Below are 14,862 nucleotides of genomic sequence, written 5' to 3'. Positions count from 1 at the left end.
GGGTTTTATGAAGTGGTGTGTGAATCTTTTCATGAGGGTTCTCTTCCTGTATCCTGTCAACGTGCTGTGCTTTCATTGTTGCCAAAAAAAGGGGGATTTGGCTCTTTAAAAACAACTGTCGACCTGTTACATTGCTGTGCGCAGAATATACAATTGTATCGAAATGTCTCTCACACAAGTTGAAAAAGTATCTGGGGCTTTTGGTCCACAAGGACCAATCTTACTGTGTACCTGACCGCTCTATCGTTGATGACTTGTTTCTAATAAGAGATGTTTTAGACATTTGTAAACTGTCTGATGTGAATGTGGGTTTGCTTACTTTGGATCAGGAGGCTTTTGACCGTGTGGACCACCAGAACTTGTTCAAAACAATGAAAGCCTTGGGGTTTGGGGATGTGTTTTTGTCTTGGATGAGTTTACTGTATGCTGGGGCTTCATGTATGGTGAAGGTGGGGGGTGGTTTGAGCTGCCCCATCCCAGTCCATAGGGGCACTAGGCAGGGATGCCCAATTTCAGAACAGTTATGTTGTCTAGAAATGTTGTAAGAGCGAGGCTTACTGGTTTCTCTGTGCCAGGGGTTATGAAGGGTCCCATGATAGCACTGTCTGCGTATGCAGATGACCTGACAGTTTTTATTACAGGAGGTGAGGATGTTAAGGTTCTCTCAAAACGCTCTAAAGGTGTATGAGGGGGCCTTAGCTAGAGTCAATTGGGGAAAGAGTGAATCTCTGTGGGCAGGTCAGCTTCAGATAGGGTCCGCTCCACGGTTACCAGGGGGGGGGTTCAGATAGGGTCCGCTCCATGGTTACCAGGGGGGGGTTCAGACGGGGTCCGCTCCACGGTTACCAGGGGGGGGGGGGTTCAGATAGGGTCCGCTCCATGGTTACCAGGGGGGGGTTCAGATAGGGTCCACTCCATGGTTACCAGGGGGGGATTCAGATAGGGTCCGCTCCATGGTTACCAGGGGGGGGTTCAGATAGGGTCCGCTCCACGGTTACCAGGGGCGCTTCAGACGAGGTCCGCTCCATGGTTACCAGGGGTAACTTCAAATGTCTTTCAGAAAAAGAACTGGGAAGGTGTAGTGGAGAAGGTGTGTGCCAGATTGTCTAGGTGGAAATGGGTGCTACCCAAGCTTTCTCATAGGGAAAGGGTGCTGGTAGCCGGTAACCTAGCCGCTTCTACCCTGTGGCACAGACTGATTTTACAGCCACCTGATACAAGAGCTTCAGAAGACCCTTGTCAATTTCTTCTGGTCTGGACAACATTGGATTAAAGCTGCAGCCCTGTACCTGCCACTGCACGAGGGTGGGCAAGGCCTGGTGGACATCTCTTCTAGGATCATGGCTTTCAGGCTTCAAGCAGCCCAGAGACTGTTGTACAGTAACGGCTCTAGCTGGGTGGATACAGCCGACACAGTGATGAGGAGAGCTGGCTGTTTGATCTTAGACAATAACATGTTCCTCTTAAAGCTAGAGGGGGGGTGATATGTCTGGCCTGACTCCATTCTGTGAGGCTGTTATGGAGGTTTGGGAGAGTTTTCAATATGTCCCATAAGGCCGGCACGCCACCAAGGATGTGGCTTTTGGAAGAGCCTCTTTTTTACAACACTGCCATCCAGTCCTGTGCTGTGGGTTCAGTCAGCCTACGTTCATGCCTGTTAGGTGTGGGGTGTACTAAGATGGGTCATGTCATGTGGAGTAGGAGCAGGTTGTTGGAGGAGCTGGGAGAAAGAGCGGGAATCTGATCATCTTGCCTACTGAGGAAGGTCGTAGTTGAGGTCCGCAATTCCTTGCCAGTACTTCATCTGCAGTATGTGACCGATACTTCCAACTCTGATCGGAGGACGGAGGGTCTGGATGATGTGTTGAATGTTAGTGTTGTGGTGGGGCGTTAGAGGAGGACGTGGGGATGCTGCTTTCCTTCCATACCCCGGAGCTCAAGGAGTTCAAGGAGCTGGAGGAGTTCAAGGAGCTGGAGGAGTTCAAGGAACTGGGGGAGTTCAAGGCAGTGGGAAAGTAAAAAAAATAAAATAAAAGGAACAAGTAATTAAACAACAGCAGTAAAATAACATTGTGGAGGCTATATACAGGGTGTTACGGTACAGAGTCAATGTGGAGGCTATATACAGGGTGTTACGGTACAGAGTCAATGTGGAGGCTATATACAGGGTGTTACGGTACAGAGTCAATGTGGAGGCTATATACAGGGTGTTACGGTACAGAGTCAATGTGGAGGCTATATACAGGGTGTTACGGTACAGAGTCAATGTGGAGGCTATATACAGGGTGTTACGGTACAGAGTCAATGTGGAGGCTATATACAGGAGGTACCGGTACAGAGTCAATGTGGAGACTATATACAGGGTGTACCGGTACAGAGTCAATGTGGAGGCTATATACAGGGTGTTACGGTACAGAGTCAATGTGGAGGCTATATACAGGGTGTTACGGTACAGAGTCAATGTGGAGGCTATATACAGGGTGTTACGGTACAGAGTCAATGTGGAGGCTATATACAGGGTGTACCAGTACAGAGTCAATGTGGAGACTATATACAGGAGGTACCGGTACAGAGTCAATGTGGAGACTATATACAGGGTATTACGGTACAGAGTCAATGTGGAGGCTATATACAGGGTTTTACGGTACAGAGTCAATGTGGAGGCTATATACAGGGTGTTACGGTACAGAGTCAATGTGGAGGCTATATACAGTGTGTTACGGTACAGAGTCAATGTGGAGGCTATATACAGTGTGTTACGGTACAGAGTCAATGTGGAGGCTATATACAGTGTTTTACGGTACAGAGTCAATGTGGAGGCTATATACAGGGTGTTACGGTACAGAGTCAATGTGGAGGCTATATACAGGGTGTACCGGTACAGAGTCAATGTGGAGGCTATATACAGGGTGTTACGGTACAGAGTCAATGTGGAGGCTATATACAGGGGGTACCGGTACAGAGTCAATGTGGAGGCTATATACAGGGGGTACCGGTACAGAGTCAATGTGGAGGCTATATACAGGGTGTTACGGTACAGAGTCAATGTGGAGGCTATATACAGGGTATTACAGTACAGAGTCAATGTGGAGGCTATATACAGGGTCTTACGGTACAGAGTCAATGTGGAGGCTATATACAGGGTGTTACGGTACAGAGTCAATGTGGAGGCTATATACAGGGTATTACAGTACAGAGTCAATGTGGAGGCTATATACAGGGTCTTACGGTACAGAGTCAATGTGGAGGCTATATACAGGTTTAGTCAAAGGGGTGTAGTTCTCTTACTTAACTTCTAGAAATTTGGAAGACATGAAAGAACAGTATTTGTGGACAGGGGTCTGTGGACGTGGTGGGAATGCTGGAGGGATCGTTGGCAGCGAGACTGATGGTTGAGTTGGCCTATTATAAACTGATTAAGAACGTTGGGCTGTTTATGGGTACGTTTTTTTAAACACTCTCTCTCTCTCTCTCTCACTCTTTCTCTCTCTCTCTAGAGATGTTCTCTCGGTGGGCTCTACTGTTGTTGTGTACTCTGGCTGTGATGACCGTCCACTCAGAGAGATGTCAGTGTCCAGGAGCCACTGTTTTGGGCCAGTTCCCACCTTTCCTACCCGCTGAGGCCTGCTGTCTGAACTACTCCGGTTCCACGTTCGGCCATGTTCCCTGGGCCAGGCTCACCAACGGGACCGGACTACAGGTCCTGGACCTGTCTCACTGTAACATCACTCAGATCGACCTGGAGGATACAGAGACCACACTCTCTCCTCTCCAGGAGGTCTACCTGGGTCACAACAGATTGAACACCATCCCAGGGGACTTCCTGTCAGATCTACCCAGCCTGAAGGTGCTGGAGCTGGGCATGAACCAGCTGAGGGAGCTGCCTGAGGATTTCCTCAAGGGATCTGATGGCCTCCAGGAGCTGGATCTCAGGGGGAACCTCCTCCTCTCCCTCCCCACCTCTGTCCTCTCCCTGCCGGGCCTGGCGAGGCTGGAGCTGGGGGACAACCCCTGGGACTGCTCCTGTTCTCTGGTGGAGGGGCTGGAGGCCGGTGGGGCTAGCGAGGGGGGCCAGGGAAACAACAACAACACCAGCCTGCAAGGCATCGTGGGTAACATCACATGTGCATCTCCTCTGAGCCTGGCGGGGTGGCTCGTGTGGTCGGTGGCACCGGGAGACGTCTGCCGCTCTCCAGGTCTCACCGCACTTTTCATCGTCCTGCCCCTCCTCATCCTCATGGGTCTGGTCCTCTGCTGGTGCTGCGGTAGGAAGAGGAAGAGCAAGGAGGCGCCCGCGTTCGGCTCTTCTAAGAGAAAGGCCTCTCACTCATCCAACGGCCACCGACACCACCGCCGCTCTAAGCCCCCAGCGGGACGAGGAGGAGCGGGCAACGTCCCCGTGGTGGGGGACAGCAGCAGGGAGGGCATTTTAAAGAACCAGCTCCTCCTACGACCCTCCTCCACCCTCCTGGCCTCCACCAGGGACATCTATGAGGAGGTGGAGATAAAGCTAGGTGGCTCTGTGGAGTCTCTTCCCTCTCCCTCTCCTGGGTCGTCCTCCACAGTGGGGATCTCGGCCTGGCCGGCGTCCCAGACAGAGAGCTCCGAGATGGGCATGTGCAGACAGGCAGAGCTGGACACGGTGAGTGTGACGGAGGTGATGAAGGACTCGGCAGACAGGGAGAAGGCTTATATGACCCAGTCCACTGAATACTACAGTCTGGTGCCTGGGATGGACCTGGACGACTCGGATCACGACTCTGATCACGGCTAGGATCACGCAGCGTACGAGAGCGTCGACCTGTCGTGAAAACGGACATAGGTTCACTAGAGAGAGTGTATGTGTTGATATAATTCCAAATCAACCCCCTAGCTCACCACCCCCTTGGTATGTTACACCTTGACTGAGACATCTGGTCAGGACACTGAATAAGCAGTGAGAATGGAAAACTATTGTCTCTTTGACTGAAGAATCACAATTATCTCACAGGAAGTGATGTCACATTGAGCTCTTCAGGAAGGGCTGACATCATCACTCTGAGCTCCACTTCCTGTGGGACCAGAGAGCAGCTCAGTCCACCGTGTGAACAGGACAGGGAGAGGAGAGAACAGGACAGGGAGAGGAGAGGACATGGAGAGGAGAGGACAGGGAGAGGAGAGGACAGGGAGAGGACAGGACAGGACAGGGAGAGGAGAGGGAGAGGAGAGGACAGGGAGAGGAGAGGACAGAACAGGACAGGGAGAGGAGAGGACAGAACAGGACAGGGAGAGGAGAGGACAGGGAGAGGAGAGGACAGGGAGAGGAGAGGAGAGAACAGGGAGAGGAGAGAGAGGAGAGGACAGAACAGGACAGGGAGAGGAGAGGACCGGGAGAGGAGAGGACAGAACAGGGAGAGGAGAGAGAGAGGAGAGGACAGAACAGGACAGGGAGAGGAGAGGACAGGGAGAGGAGAGGACAGAACAGGGAGAGGAGAGGAGAGAACAGGACAGGGAGAGGAGAGGACAGAACAGGACAGGGAGAGGAGAGGACAGAACAGGACAGGGAGAGGAGAGGACAGGGAGAGGAGAGGACAGGGAGAGGAGAGGAGAGGAGAGAACAGGACAGGGAGAGGAGCGAACAGGACAGGGAGAGGAGAGGACAGGGAGAGGAGAGGACAGAACAGGACAGGGAGAGGAGAGGACAGGGAGAGGAGAGGAGAGGAGAGGACAGGGAGAGGAGAGGACAGGGAGAGGAGAGGAGAGGAGAGAACAGGACAGGGAGAGGAGAGAACAGGACAGGGAGAGGAGAGGACAGGGAGAGGAGAGGACAGAACAGGACAGGGAGAGGAGAGGACAGGGAGAGGAGAGGACAGGGAGAGGACAGGACAGAACAGGACAGGGAGAGGAGAGGACAGAACAGGACAGGGAGAGGAGAGGAGAGGACAGGACAGGGAGAGGAGAGGACATGGAGAGGAGAGAACAGGACAGGGAGAGGAGAGGACAGGGAGAGGACAGGACAGAACAGGACAGGGAGAGGAGAGGACAGAACAGGACAGGGAGAGGACAGGGAGAGGAGAGGACAGGGAGAGGATAGGACAGGGAAAGGAGAGGACAGGGAGAGGACAGAACAGGACAGGGAGAGGAGAGGACAGAACAGGACAGGGAGAGGACAGGGAGAGGAGAGGAGAGGACAGGGAGAGGAGAGGACAGAACAGGACAGGGAGAGGACAGGGAGAGGAGAGGAGAGGACAGGACAGGGAGAGGAGAGGAGAGAACAGGACAGGGAGAGGAGAGGAGAGAACAGGACAGGGAGAGGAGAGAAGAGGACAGGGAGAGGACAGGACGAGGAGAGGACAGGACAGGGGGAGAATAGCAGACACCACAACAGAACAGGACAGGGAGAAAATAGCAGACACCACAACAGAACAGGGGGAGCTCCACTGGGGGAACCCTGGGACTGTAATAATTCCCTGCGTCCTAAGAGACAGCAGGATTGTGTGTTAGCGTTCGCCTTCTGTCTGTTATGATCCACCGGTTGAACTGGACAGGCAGCTTCACTATTCCTCCGCTGACATCGTCAAGGGCTGGATCTCCGTTTCTCCTCTTAACATGTTCGTAAAGGAAAGAGTTATGTTCCTTTTATATTCAACTCCGGGGCTGTAATATTCCCTGCACTGAAACACACATGAGAGTCGGCACAATGGTCTGTGTGTTTTGTAAACAGGGATGTACTGGAACTGAGTGATGCTATCTGCATAGCTACAACGTTAGCACACCTGCATGAATGTACTTTTACAGGAGAACACTTCAGTCAGTTTAGTTACTATACAGGAGAGTTACTATGTATCAGTCAGTGTAGTTATTATACAATTATACAGGAGAGTTACTATACATCAGTCAGTGTAGTAGCAATAGGCCTTGTAGATCACAGTTGTCATGACTCTCCTGGTCGAGGATCCAAGGACTCAGCTTGGCAAATGGCTGACAGCTAGCCATACCCCCCTCTCTTCCACAGGGGGGGGGGGGGGGGGGCTGGGCCAGTTTTATGACACATCACGCCAATTGTAAATCTTATGCAGCAGAGAACCTTCTCCCGCTCTTCAGTATCAACCAAAGGAATGCCTTTGTCTAGAGAGACTGTTGCCCGCCCAAAAACTATAACATCCAAAAAGGGAATATTGAAACAATGTTTCTAAGATAGGAATATTAAAGAATGGTCTAATGAATAATCATGTCATATTGTTTATAATTTTGTGATGTCATTAAAAACTGTACAACAAATATACGGTAACTTGAAGAGCTTTCATGCTGTGTATGTCAGGTTTAAATCCTTTTACGTTGTGTAGGAAATATGAAGAACGATGAACGTAGTTTTGCTCAGATAGGAATGTGATTTTAGTTCTCATGTCCGTTGCACATTAACTAAGCCACGCCCCAAATTAGTTCAGAAGAGGGTGTCGGTGTCATGGAAACGCCCTTTTCGACCAGAGTGCTTAAAAGGATCTGTTCTATTTGAACACTCCACCACAAGACCAAGACAACTACGAAGAAGGACATTGTGACCTCTGGTGGACAACCAGAGCCTTACACCCAACGAGCCCTTCCTATAGAAGGATTGATTGGTTTCAATAGGGAGAGGACGAACAAAGATATCTACACGTAAATACATTGCATTTCTTACCCAACCGGGCAGTGGTTCGTATGCAAGGTATTTGATTAAAGTGGGAACAGTTTATAGAATGTATCCACGATAAATGTCTCTTTCTCTCCATATCTGTATTTTCCCAACCCCCTTCTCCATCTCTGTGTAATGAGCCCTCATGTCTTATCAGTCCACTAGGGACTTTTGTCTCGTGAGTGAGGCAGCAGAAAGCCTAGTGGTTAGATTGTTGGACTAGTAACCGAAAGGTTGCAAGCTCGAAACCCTGAGCTGACAAGGTAAAAATCTGTCGTTCTGCCTCTGAACAAGGCAGTTAACCCACTGTTCCTAGGCTGTCATTGTAAATTTGAATTTGTTCTTAACTGACTTGCTTAAATAAAGGTAAAATAAAAAGCCGTATTGGAAAGGGTGTATTCTGTGTTATTATTTAGTTAACTAGTAAATTAATAAATAATTAAATCAATTTGTGTAGAACTGAATAATCAGAAAAGGCTGGGTTCTTGCGGATTCAAGAAGTCTGCGGCGTTCAGAATGAGACTGATATGAGGTAATGAATAATAAATAACTTTTATAGATGCGTCTTATATATAGTTTAATTCGGCAGATGGTAAATCTTTAAACAACCTCTTCCGTGGTGCCCCAATTCCTAATGAGTTAATTGGTCTGTGATTAATTTAATCTGGTAACAATTAAACCTAGTTAGTGGATTACAGCCATCAGATGAATGAAAGTATATATCCCTCCTACTGTACAGTATGTATATCCCTCCTCCTACTGTACAGTATGTATATCCCTCCTCCTACCGTACAGTACGTATATCCCTCCTAATGTACAGTATGTATATCCCCCCTCCTCCTACTGTACAGTACGTATATCCCTCCTACTGTACAGTATGTATATCCCTCCTCCTACTGTACAGTATGTATATCCCTCCTCCTACTGTACAGTATGTATATCCCTCCTCCTACTGTACAGTATGTATATCCCTCCTCCTACTGTACAGTATGTATATCCCTCCTCCTACTGTACAGTATGTATATCCCTCCTCCTACTGTACAGTATGTATATCCCTCCTCCTACTGTACAGTATGTATATCCCTCCTCCTACCGTACAGTACGTATATCCCTCCTAATGTACAGTATGTATATCCCTCCTCCTACTGTACAGTACGTATATCCCTCCTACTGTACAGTATGTATATCCCTCCTCCTACTGTACAGTACGTATATCCCTCCTACTGTACAGTACGTATATCCCTCCTCCTACTGTACAGTATGTATATCCCTCCTACTGTACAGTATGTATATCCCTCCTCCTACTGTACAGTATGTATATCCCTCCTCCTACCGTACAGTACGTATATCCCTTCTAATGTACAGTATGTATATCCCCCCTCCTCCTACTGTACAGTACGTATATCCCTCCTACTGTACAGTATGTATATCCCTCCTCCTACTGTACAGTACGTATATCCCTCCTACTGTACAGTATGTATATCCCTCCTCCTACGTCACAACACAGTTTTAGAGCTACTGTACAGTATGTATATCCCTCCTCCTACTGTACAGTATGTATATCCCTCCTACTGTACAGTACGTATATCCCTCCTCCTACTGTACAGTATGTATATCCCTCCTCCTACTGTACAGTATGTATATCCCTCCTCCTACTGTACAGTATGTATATCCCTCCTCCTACTGTACAGTATGTATATCCCTCCTACTGTACAGTACGTATATCCCTCCTCCTACTGTACAGTATGTATATCCCTCCTCCTACTGTACAGTATGTATATCCCTCCTCCTACTGTACAGTACGTATATCCCTCCTCCTACTGTACAGTACGTATATCCCTCCTCCTACTGTACAGTACGTATATCCCTCCTCCTACTGTACAGTACGTATATCCCTCCTCCTACTGTACAGTACGTATATCCCTCCTCCTACTGTACAGTATGTATATCCCTCCTCCTACTGTACAGTACGTATATCCCTCCTCCTACTGTACAGTACGTATATCCCTCCTCCTACTGTACAGTACGTATATCCCTCCTCCTACTGTACAGTATGTATATCCCTCCTCCTACTGTACAGTATGTATATCCCTCCTCCTACTGTACAGTACGTATATCCCTCCTCCTACTGTACAGTATGTATATCCCTCCTCCTACTGTACAGTACGTATATCCCTCCTCCTACTGTACAGTACGTATATCCCTCCTCCTACTGTACAGTATGTATATCCCTCCTCCTACTGTACAGTACGTATATCCCTCCTCCTACTGTACAGTACGTATATCCCTCCTCCTACTGTACAGTATGTATATCCCTCCTCCTACTGTACAGTATGTATATCCCTCCTCCTACTGTACAGTATGTATATCCCTCCTCCTACTGTACAGTATGTATATCCCTCCTCCTACTGTACAGTATGTATATCCCTCCTCCTACTGTACAGTATGTATATCCCTCCTCCTACCGTACAGTACGTATATCCCTCCTACTGTACAGTACGTATATCCCTCCTCCTACGTCACAACACAGTTTTAGAGCTACTGTACAGTATGTATATCCCTCCTCCTACTGTACAGTATGTATATCCCTCCTCCTACTGTACAGTACGTATATCCCTCCTCCTACTGTACAGTATGTATATCCCTCCTCCTACTGTACAGTACGTATATCCCTCCTACTGTACAGTATGTATATCCCTCCTCCTACGTCACAACACAGTTTTAGAGCTACTGTACAGTATGTATATCCCTCCTCCTACTGTACAGTATGTATATCCCTCCTCCTACTGTACAGTACGTATATCCCTCCTCCTACTGTACAGTATGTATATCCCTCCTCCTACTGTACAGTATGTATATCCCTCCTCCTACTGTACAGTACGTATATCCCTCCTCCTACTGTACAGTATGTATATCCCTCCTCCTACTGTACAGTACGTATATCCCTCCTACTGTACAGTATGTATATCCCTCCTCCTACGTCACAACACAGTTTTAGAGCTACTGTACAGTATGTATATCCCTCCTCCTACTGTACAGTACGTATATCCCTCCTACTGTACAGTATGTATATCCCTCCTCCTACGTCACAACACCGTTTTAGAGATACTGTACAGTACGTATATCCCTCCTCCTACTTCTGCCAAGACAACCAGCTGTGTTCTATTTTCATCTACATAGTATCCTCAGTCTTCAGTCCTGTCTGACCTGGCAGCCTCTCCTAAACTGGCCTTCAGTCCTGTCTGACCTGGCAGCCTCTCCTAAACTGGCCTTCAGTCCTGTCTGACCTGGCAGCCTAAATTGGCCTTCAGTCCTGTCTGACCTGGCAGCCTAAACTGGCCTTCAGTCCTGTCTGACCTGGCAGCCTCTCCCAAACTGGCCTTCAGTCCTGTCTGACCTGGCAGCCTAAATTGGCCTTCAGTCCTGTCTGACCTGGCAGCCTAAACTGGCCTTCAGTCCTGTCTGACCTGGCAGCCTCTCCTAAACTGGCCTTCAGTCCTGTCTGACCTGGCAGCCTAAATTGGCCTTCAGTCCTGTCTGACCTGGCAGCCTAAATTGGCCTTCAGTCCTGTCTGACCTGGCAGCCTAAACTGGCCTTCAGTCCTGTCTGACCTGGCAGCCTCTCCTAAACTGGCCTTCAGTCCTGTCTGACCTGGCAGCCTAAATTGGCCTTCAGTCCTGTCTGACCTGGCAGCCTCTCCTAAACTGGCCTTCAGTCCTGTCTGACCTGGCAGCCTCTCCTAAACTGGCCTTCAGTCCTGTCTGACCTGGCAGCCTCTCCTAAACTGGCCTTCAGTCCTGTCTGACCTGGCAGCCTCTCCTAAACTGGCCTTCAGTCCTGTCTGACCTGGCAGCCTCTCCTAAACTGGCCTTCAGTCCTGTCTGACCTGGCAGCCTCTCCTAAACTGGCCTTCAGTCCTGTCTGACCTGGCAGCCTAAACTGGCCTTCAGTCCTGTCTGACCTGGCAGCCTAAACTGGCCTTCAGTCCTGTCTGACCTGGCAGCCTCTCCTAAACTGGCCTTCAGTCCTGTCTGACCTGGCAGCCTAAATTGGCCTTCAGTCCTGTCTGACCTGGCAGCCTCTCCTAAACTGGCCTTCAGTCCTGTCTGACCTGGCAGCCTCTCCTAAACTGGCCTTCAGTCCTGTCTGACCTGGCAGCCTCTCCTAAACTGGCCTTCAGTCCTGTCTGACCTGGCAGCCTCTCCTAAACTGGCCTTCAGTCCTGTCTGACCTGGCAGCCTCTCCTAAACTGGCCTTCAGTCCTGTCTGACCTGGCAGCCTCTCCTAAACTGGCCTTCAGTCCTGTCTGACCTGGCAGCCTCTCCTAAACTGGCCTTCAGTCCTGTCTGACCTGGCAGCCTAAATTGGCCTTCAGTCCTGTCTGACCTGGCAGCCTAAACTGGCCTTCAGTCCTGTCTGACCTGGCAGCCTCTCCTAAACTGGCCTTCAGTCCTGAAACAGAAAATGACTTGGCTATGACTACACAACCAATCACAGCTACTGTTGCTATGAGGAAGGAGTTAGTGCCATCTTATTCAACCAACCACAGCTACTGTTGCTATGAGGAAGGAGTTAATGCCATCTTATTCAACCAACAACAGCTAATGTTGCTATGAGGAAGGAGTTAATGCCATCTTATTCAACCAATCACAGCTACTGTTGCTATGAGGAAGGAGTTAGTGCCATCTTGTTCAACCAACCACAGCTACTGTTGCTATGAAGAAGGAGTTAGTGCCATCTTACTCAACCAACCACAACTACTGTTGCTATGAGGAATGAGTTAGTGCCATCTTATTCAACCAACCACAGCTACTGTTGCTATGAGGAAGGAGTTAGTGCCATCTTACTCAACCAATCACAGCTACTGTTGCTATGAGGAAGGAGTTAGTGCCATCTTGTTCAACCAACCACAGCTACTGTTGCTATGAGGAATGAGTTAGTGCCATCTTATTCAACCAACCACAGCTACTGTTGCTATGAGGAAGGAGTTAGTGCCATCTTACTCAACCAATCACAGCTACTGTTGCTATGAGGAAGGAGTTAGTGCCATCTTACTCAACCAACCACAGCTACTGTTGGTATGCCATCTAACTTTTGGTGTGAGTAAGTTTTACCATGACTTAATGCAAAGATCCTTGCGTGGCAGAAGAGGAGAAATGTGCTTGATTCTACTGCTGGTAATGACTGTGTCGTGTCCTGTAGTGAAATGTGTTCACAGGTTGGAAAATACCAGGTCTGTCAGATCAGGATGCTAGTTGTAGATCTCAGATCTAGGCCTGGTTCTGCTCTGTAGGCTTCAGCCTGGTTCTGCTCTGTAGGCTTCAGCCTGGTTCTGCTCTGTAGGCTTCAGCCTGGTTCTGCTCTGTAGGCTTCAGCCTGGTTCTGCTCTGTAGGCTTCAGCCTGGTTCTGCTCTACTCTGTAGGCTTCAGCCTGGTTCTGCTCTGTAGGCTTCAGCCTGGCTCTACTCTGTAGGCTTCAGCCTGGTTCTGCTCTGTAGGCTTCAGCCTGGTTCTGCTCTGTAGGCTTCAGCCTGGTTCTGCTCTGTAGGCTTCAGCCTGGTTCTGCTCTGTAGGCTTCAGCCTGGTTCTGCTCTGTAGGCTTCAGCCTGGTTCTGCTCTACTCTGTAGGCTTCAGCCTGGTTCTGCTCTACTCTGTAGGCTTCAGCCTGGTTCTGCTCTACTCTGTAGGCTTCAGCCTGGTTCTGCTCTACTCTGTAGGCTTCAGCCTGGTTCTGCTCTGTAGGCTTCAGCCTGGTTCTGCTCTGTAGGCTTCAGCCTGGTTCTGCTCTGCTCTGCCGGCTTCAGCCTGGTTCTGCTCTATTCTGTAGGCTTCAGCCTGGTTCTGCTCTATTCTGTAGGCTTCAGCCTGGTTCTGCTCTATTCTGTAGGCTTCAGCCTGGTTCTGCTCTACTCTGTAGGCGTCAGCCTGGTTCTGCTCTACTCTGTAGGCTTCAGCCTGGTTCTGCTCTACTCTGTAGGCTTCAGCCTGGTTCTGCTCTACTCTGTAGGCTTCAGCCTGGTTCTGCTCTGTAGGCTTCAGCCTGGTTCTGCTCTACTCTGTAGGCTTCAGCCTGGTTTTGCTCTGCTCTGCCGGCTTCAGCCTGGTTCTGCTCTATTCTGTAGGCTTCAGCCTGGTTCTGCTCTGTTCTGTAGGCTTCAGCCTGGTTCTGCTCTATTCTGTAGGCTTCAGCCTGGTTCTGCTCTACTCTGTAGGCGTCAGCCTGGTTCTGCTCTACTCTGTAGGCTTCAGCCTGGTTCTGCTCTACTCTGTAGGCTTCAGCCTGGTTCTGCTCTACTCTGTAGGCTTCAGCCTGGTTCTGCTCTACTCTGTAGGCTTCAGCCTGGTTCTGCTCTACTCTGTAGGCTTCAGCCTGGTTCTGCTCTACTCTGTAGGCTTCAGCCTGGTTCTGCTCTACTCTGTAGGCTTCAGCCTGGTTCTGCTCTACTCTGTAGGCTTCAGCCTGGTTCTGCTCTACTCTGTAGGCTTCAGCCTGGTTCTGCTCTATTCTGTAGGCTTTAGCCTGGTTCTGCTCTACTCTGTAGGCTTCAGCCTGGTTCTGCTCTACTCTGTAGGCTTTAGCCTGGTTCTGCTCTACTCTGTAGGCTTCAGCCTGGTTCTGCTCTACTCTGTAGGCTTCAGCCTGGTTCTGCTCTACTCTGCAGGCTTCAGCCTGGTTCTGCTTTACTCTGCAAAACCGGAAATGAGTTACCTCTGGTTTGTTCAGCCAGTCCTATGGGGAAATGAGTTACCTCTGGTTTGTTCAGCCAGTCCTATGGGGAAATGAGTTACCTCTGGTTTGTTCAGCCAGTCCTATGGGGGAAATGAGTTACCTCTGGTTTGTTCAGTCATTCCTATGGGGGAATGAGTTACCTCTGGTTTGTTCAGCCATTCCTATGGGGAAATGAGTTACCTCTGGTTTGTTCAGCCAGTCCTATGGGGAAATTAGTTACCTCTGGTTTGTTCAGCCATTCCTATGGGGAAATGAGTTACCTCTGGTTTGTTCAGCCATTCCTATGGGGAGATGAGTTACCTCTGTTTCGTTCAGTCATTCCTATGGGGAAATGAGTTACCTCTGTTTCGTTCAGTCATTCCTATGGGGAAATGAGTTACCTCTGGTTTGTTCAGCCAGTCCTATGGGGAAATGAGTTACCTCTGGTTTGTTCAGCCAGTCCTATGGGGGAAATGAGTTACCTCTGGTTTGTTCAG

The 14,862-nt window shown here is 49.4% G+C and overlaps 1 protein-coding gene across 1 annotated transcript in view; it reads left to right on the top strand.

Moving 5' to 3' along the window:
- si:ch211-106k21.5 (uncharacterized) overlaps nt 1–6,085 on the top strand; it is a 37,157-nt gene extending 31,072 nt beyond the window's left edge. Inside the window, exon 2 of the mRNA XM_055866044.1 lies at nt 3,498–6,085. Coding sequence (XP_055722019.1) covers nt 3,498–4,774 — 1,277 coding nt within the window. The 3' untranslated portion in view covers nt 4,775–6,085. The remainder of the gene's footprint in view (nt 1–3,497) is intronic.
- The last annotated feature ends 8,777 nt before the right edge of the window (nt 6,086–14,862 follow it).

Source organism: Salvelinus fontinalis, chromosome 17 (genome assembly GCF_029448725.1).
Source record: "Salvelinus fontinalis isolate EN_2023a chromosome 17, ASM2944872v1, whole genome shotgun sequence".
Taxonomy (NCBI): Eukaryota; Metazoa; Chordata; class Actinopteri; order Salmoniformes; family Salmonidae; genus Salvelinus; species Salvelinus fontinalis.
Note: the sequence above shows the minus strand (reverse complement) of the source record. Positions and strands in the feature narration are given on the sequence as shown.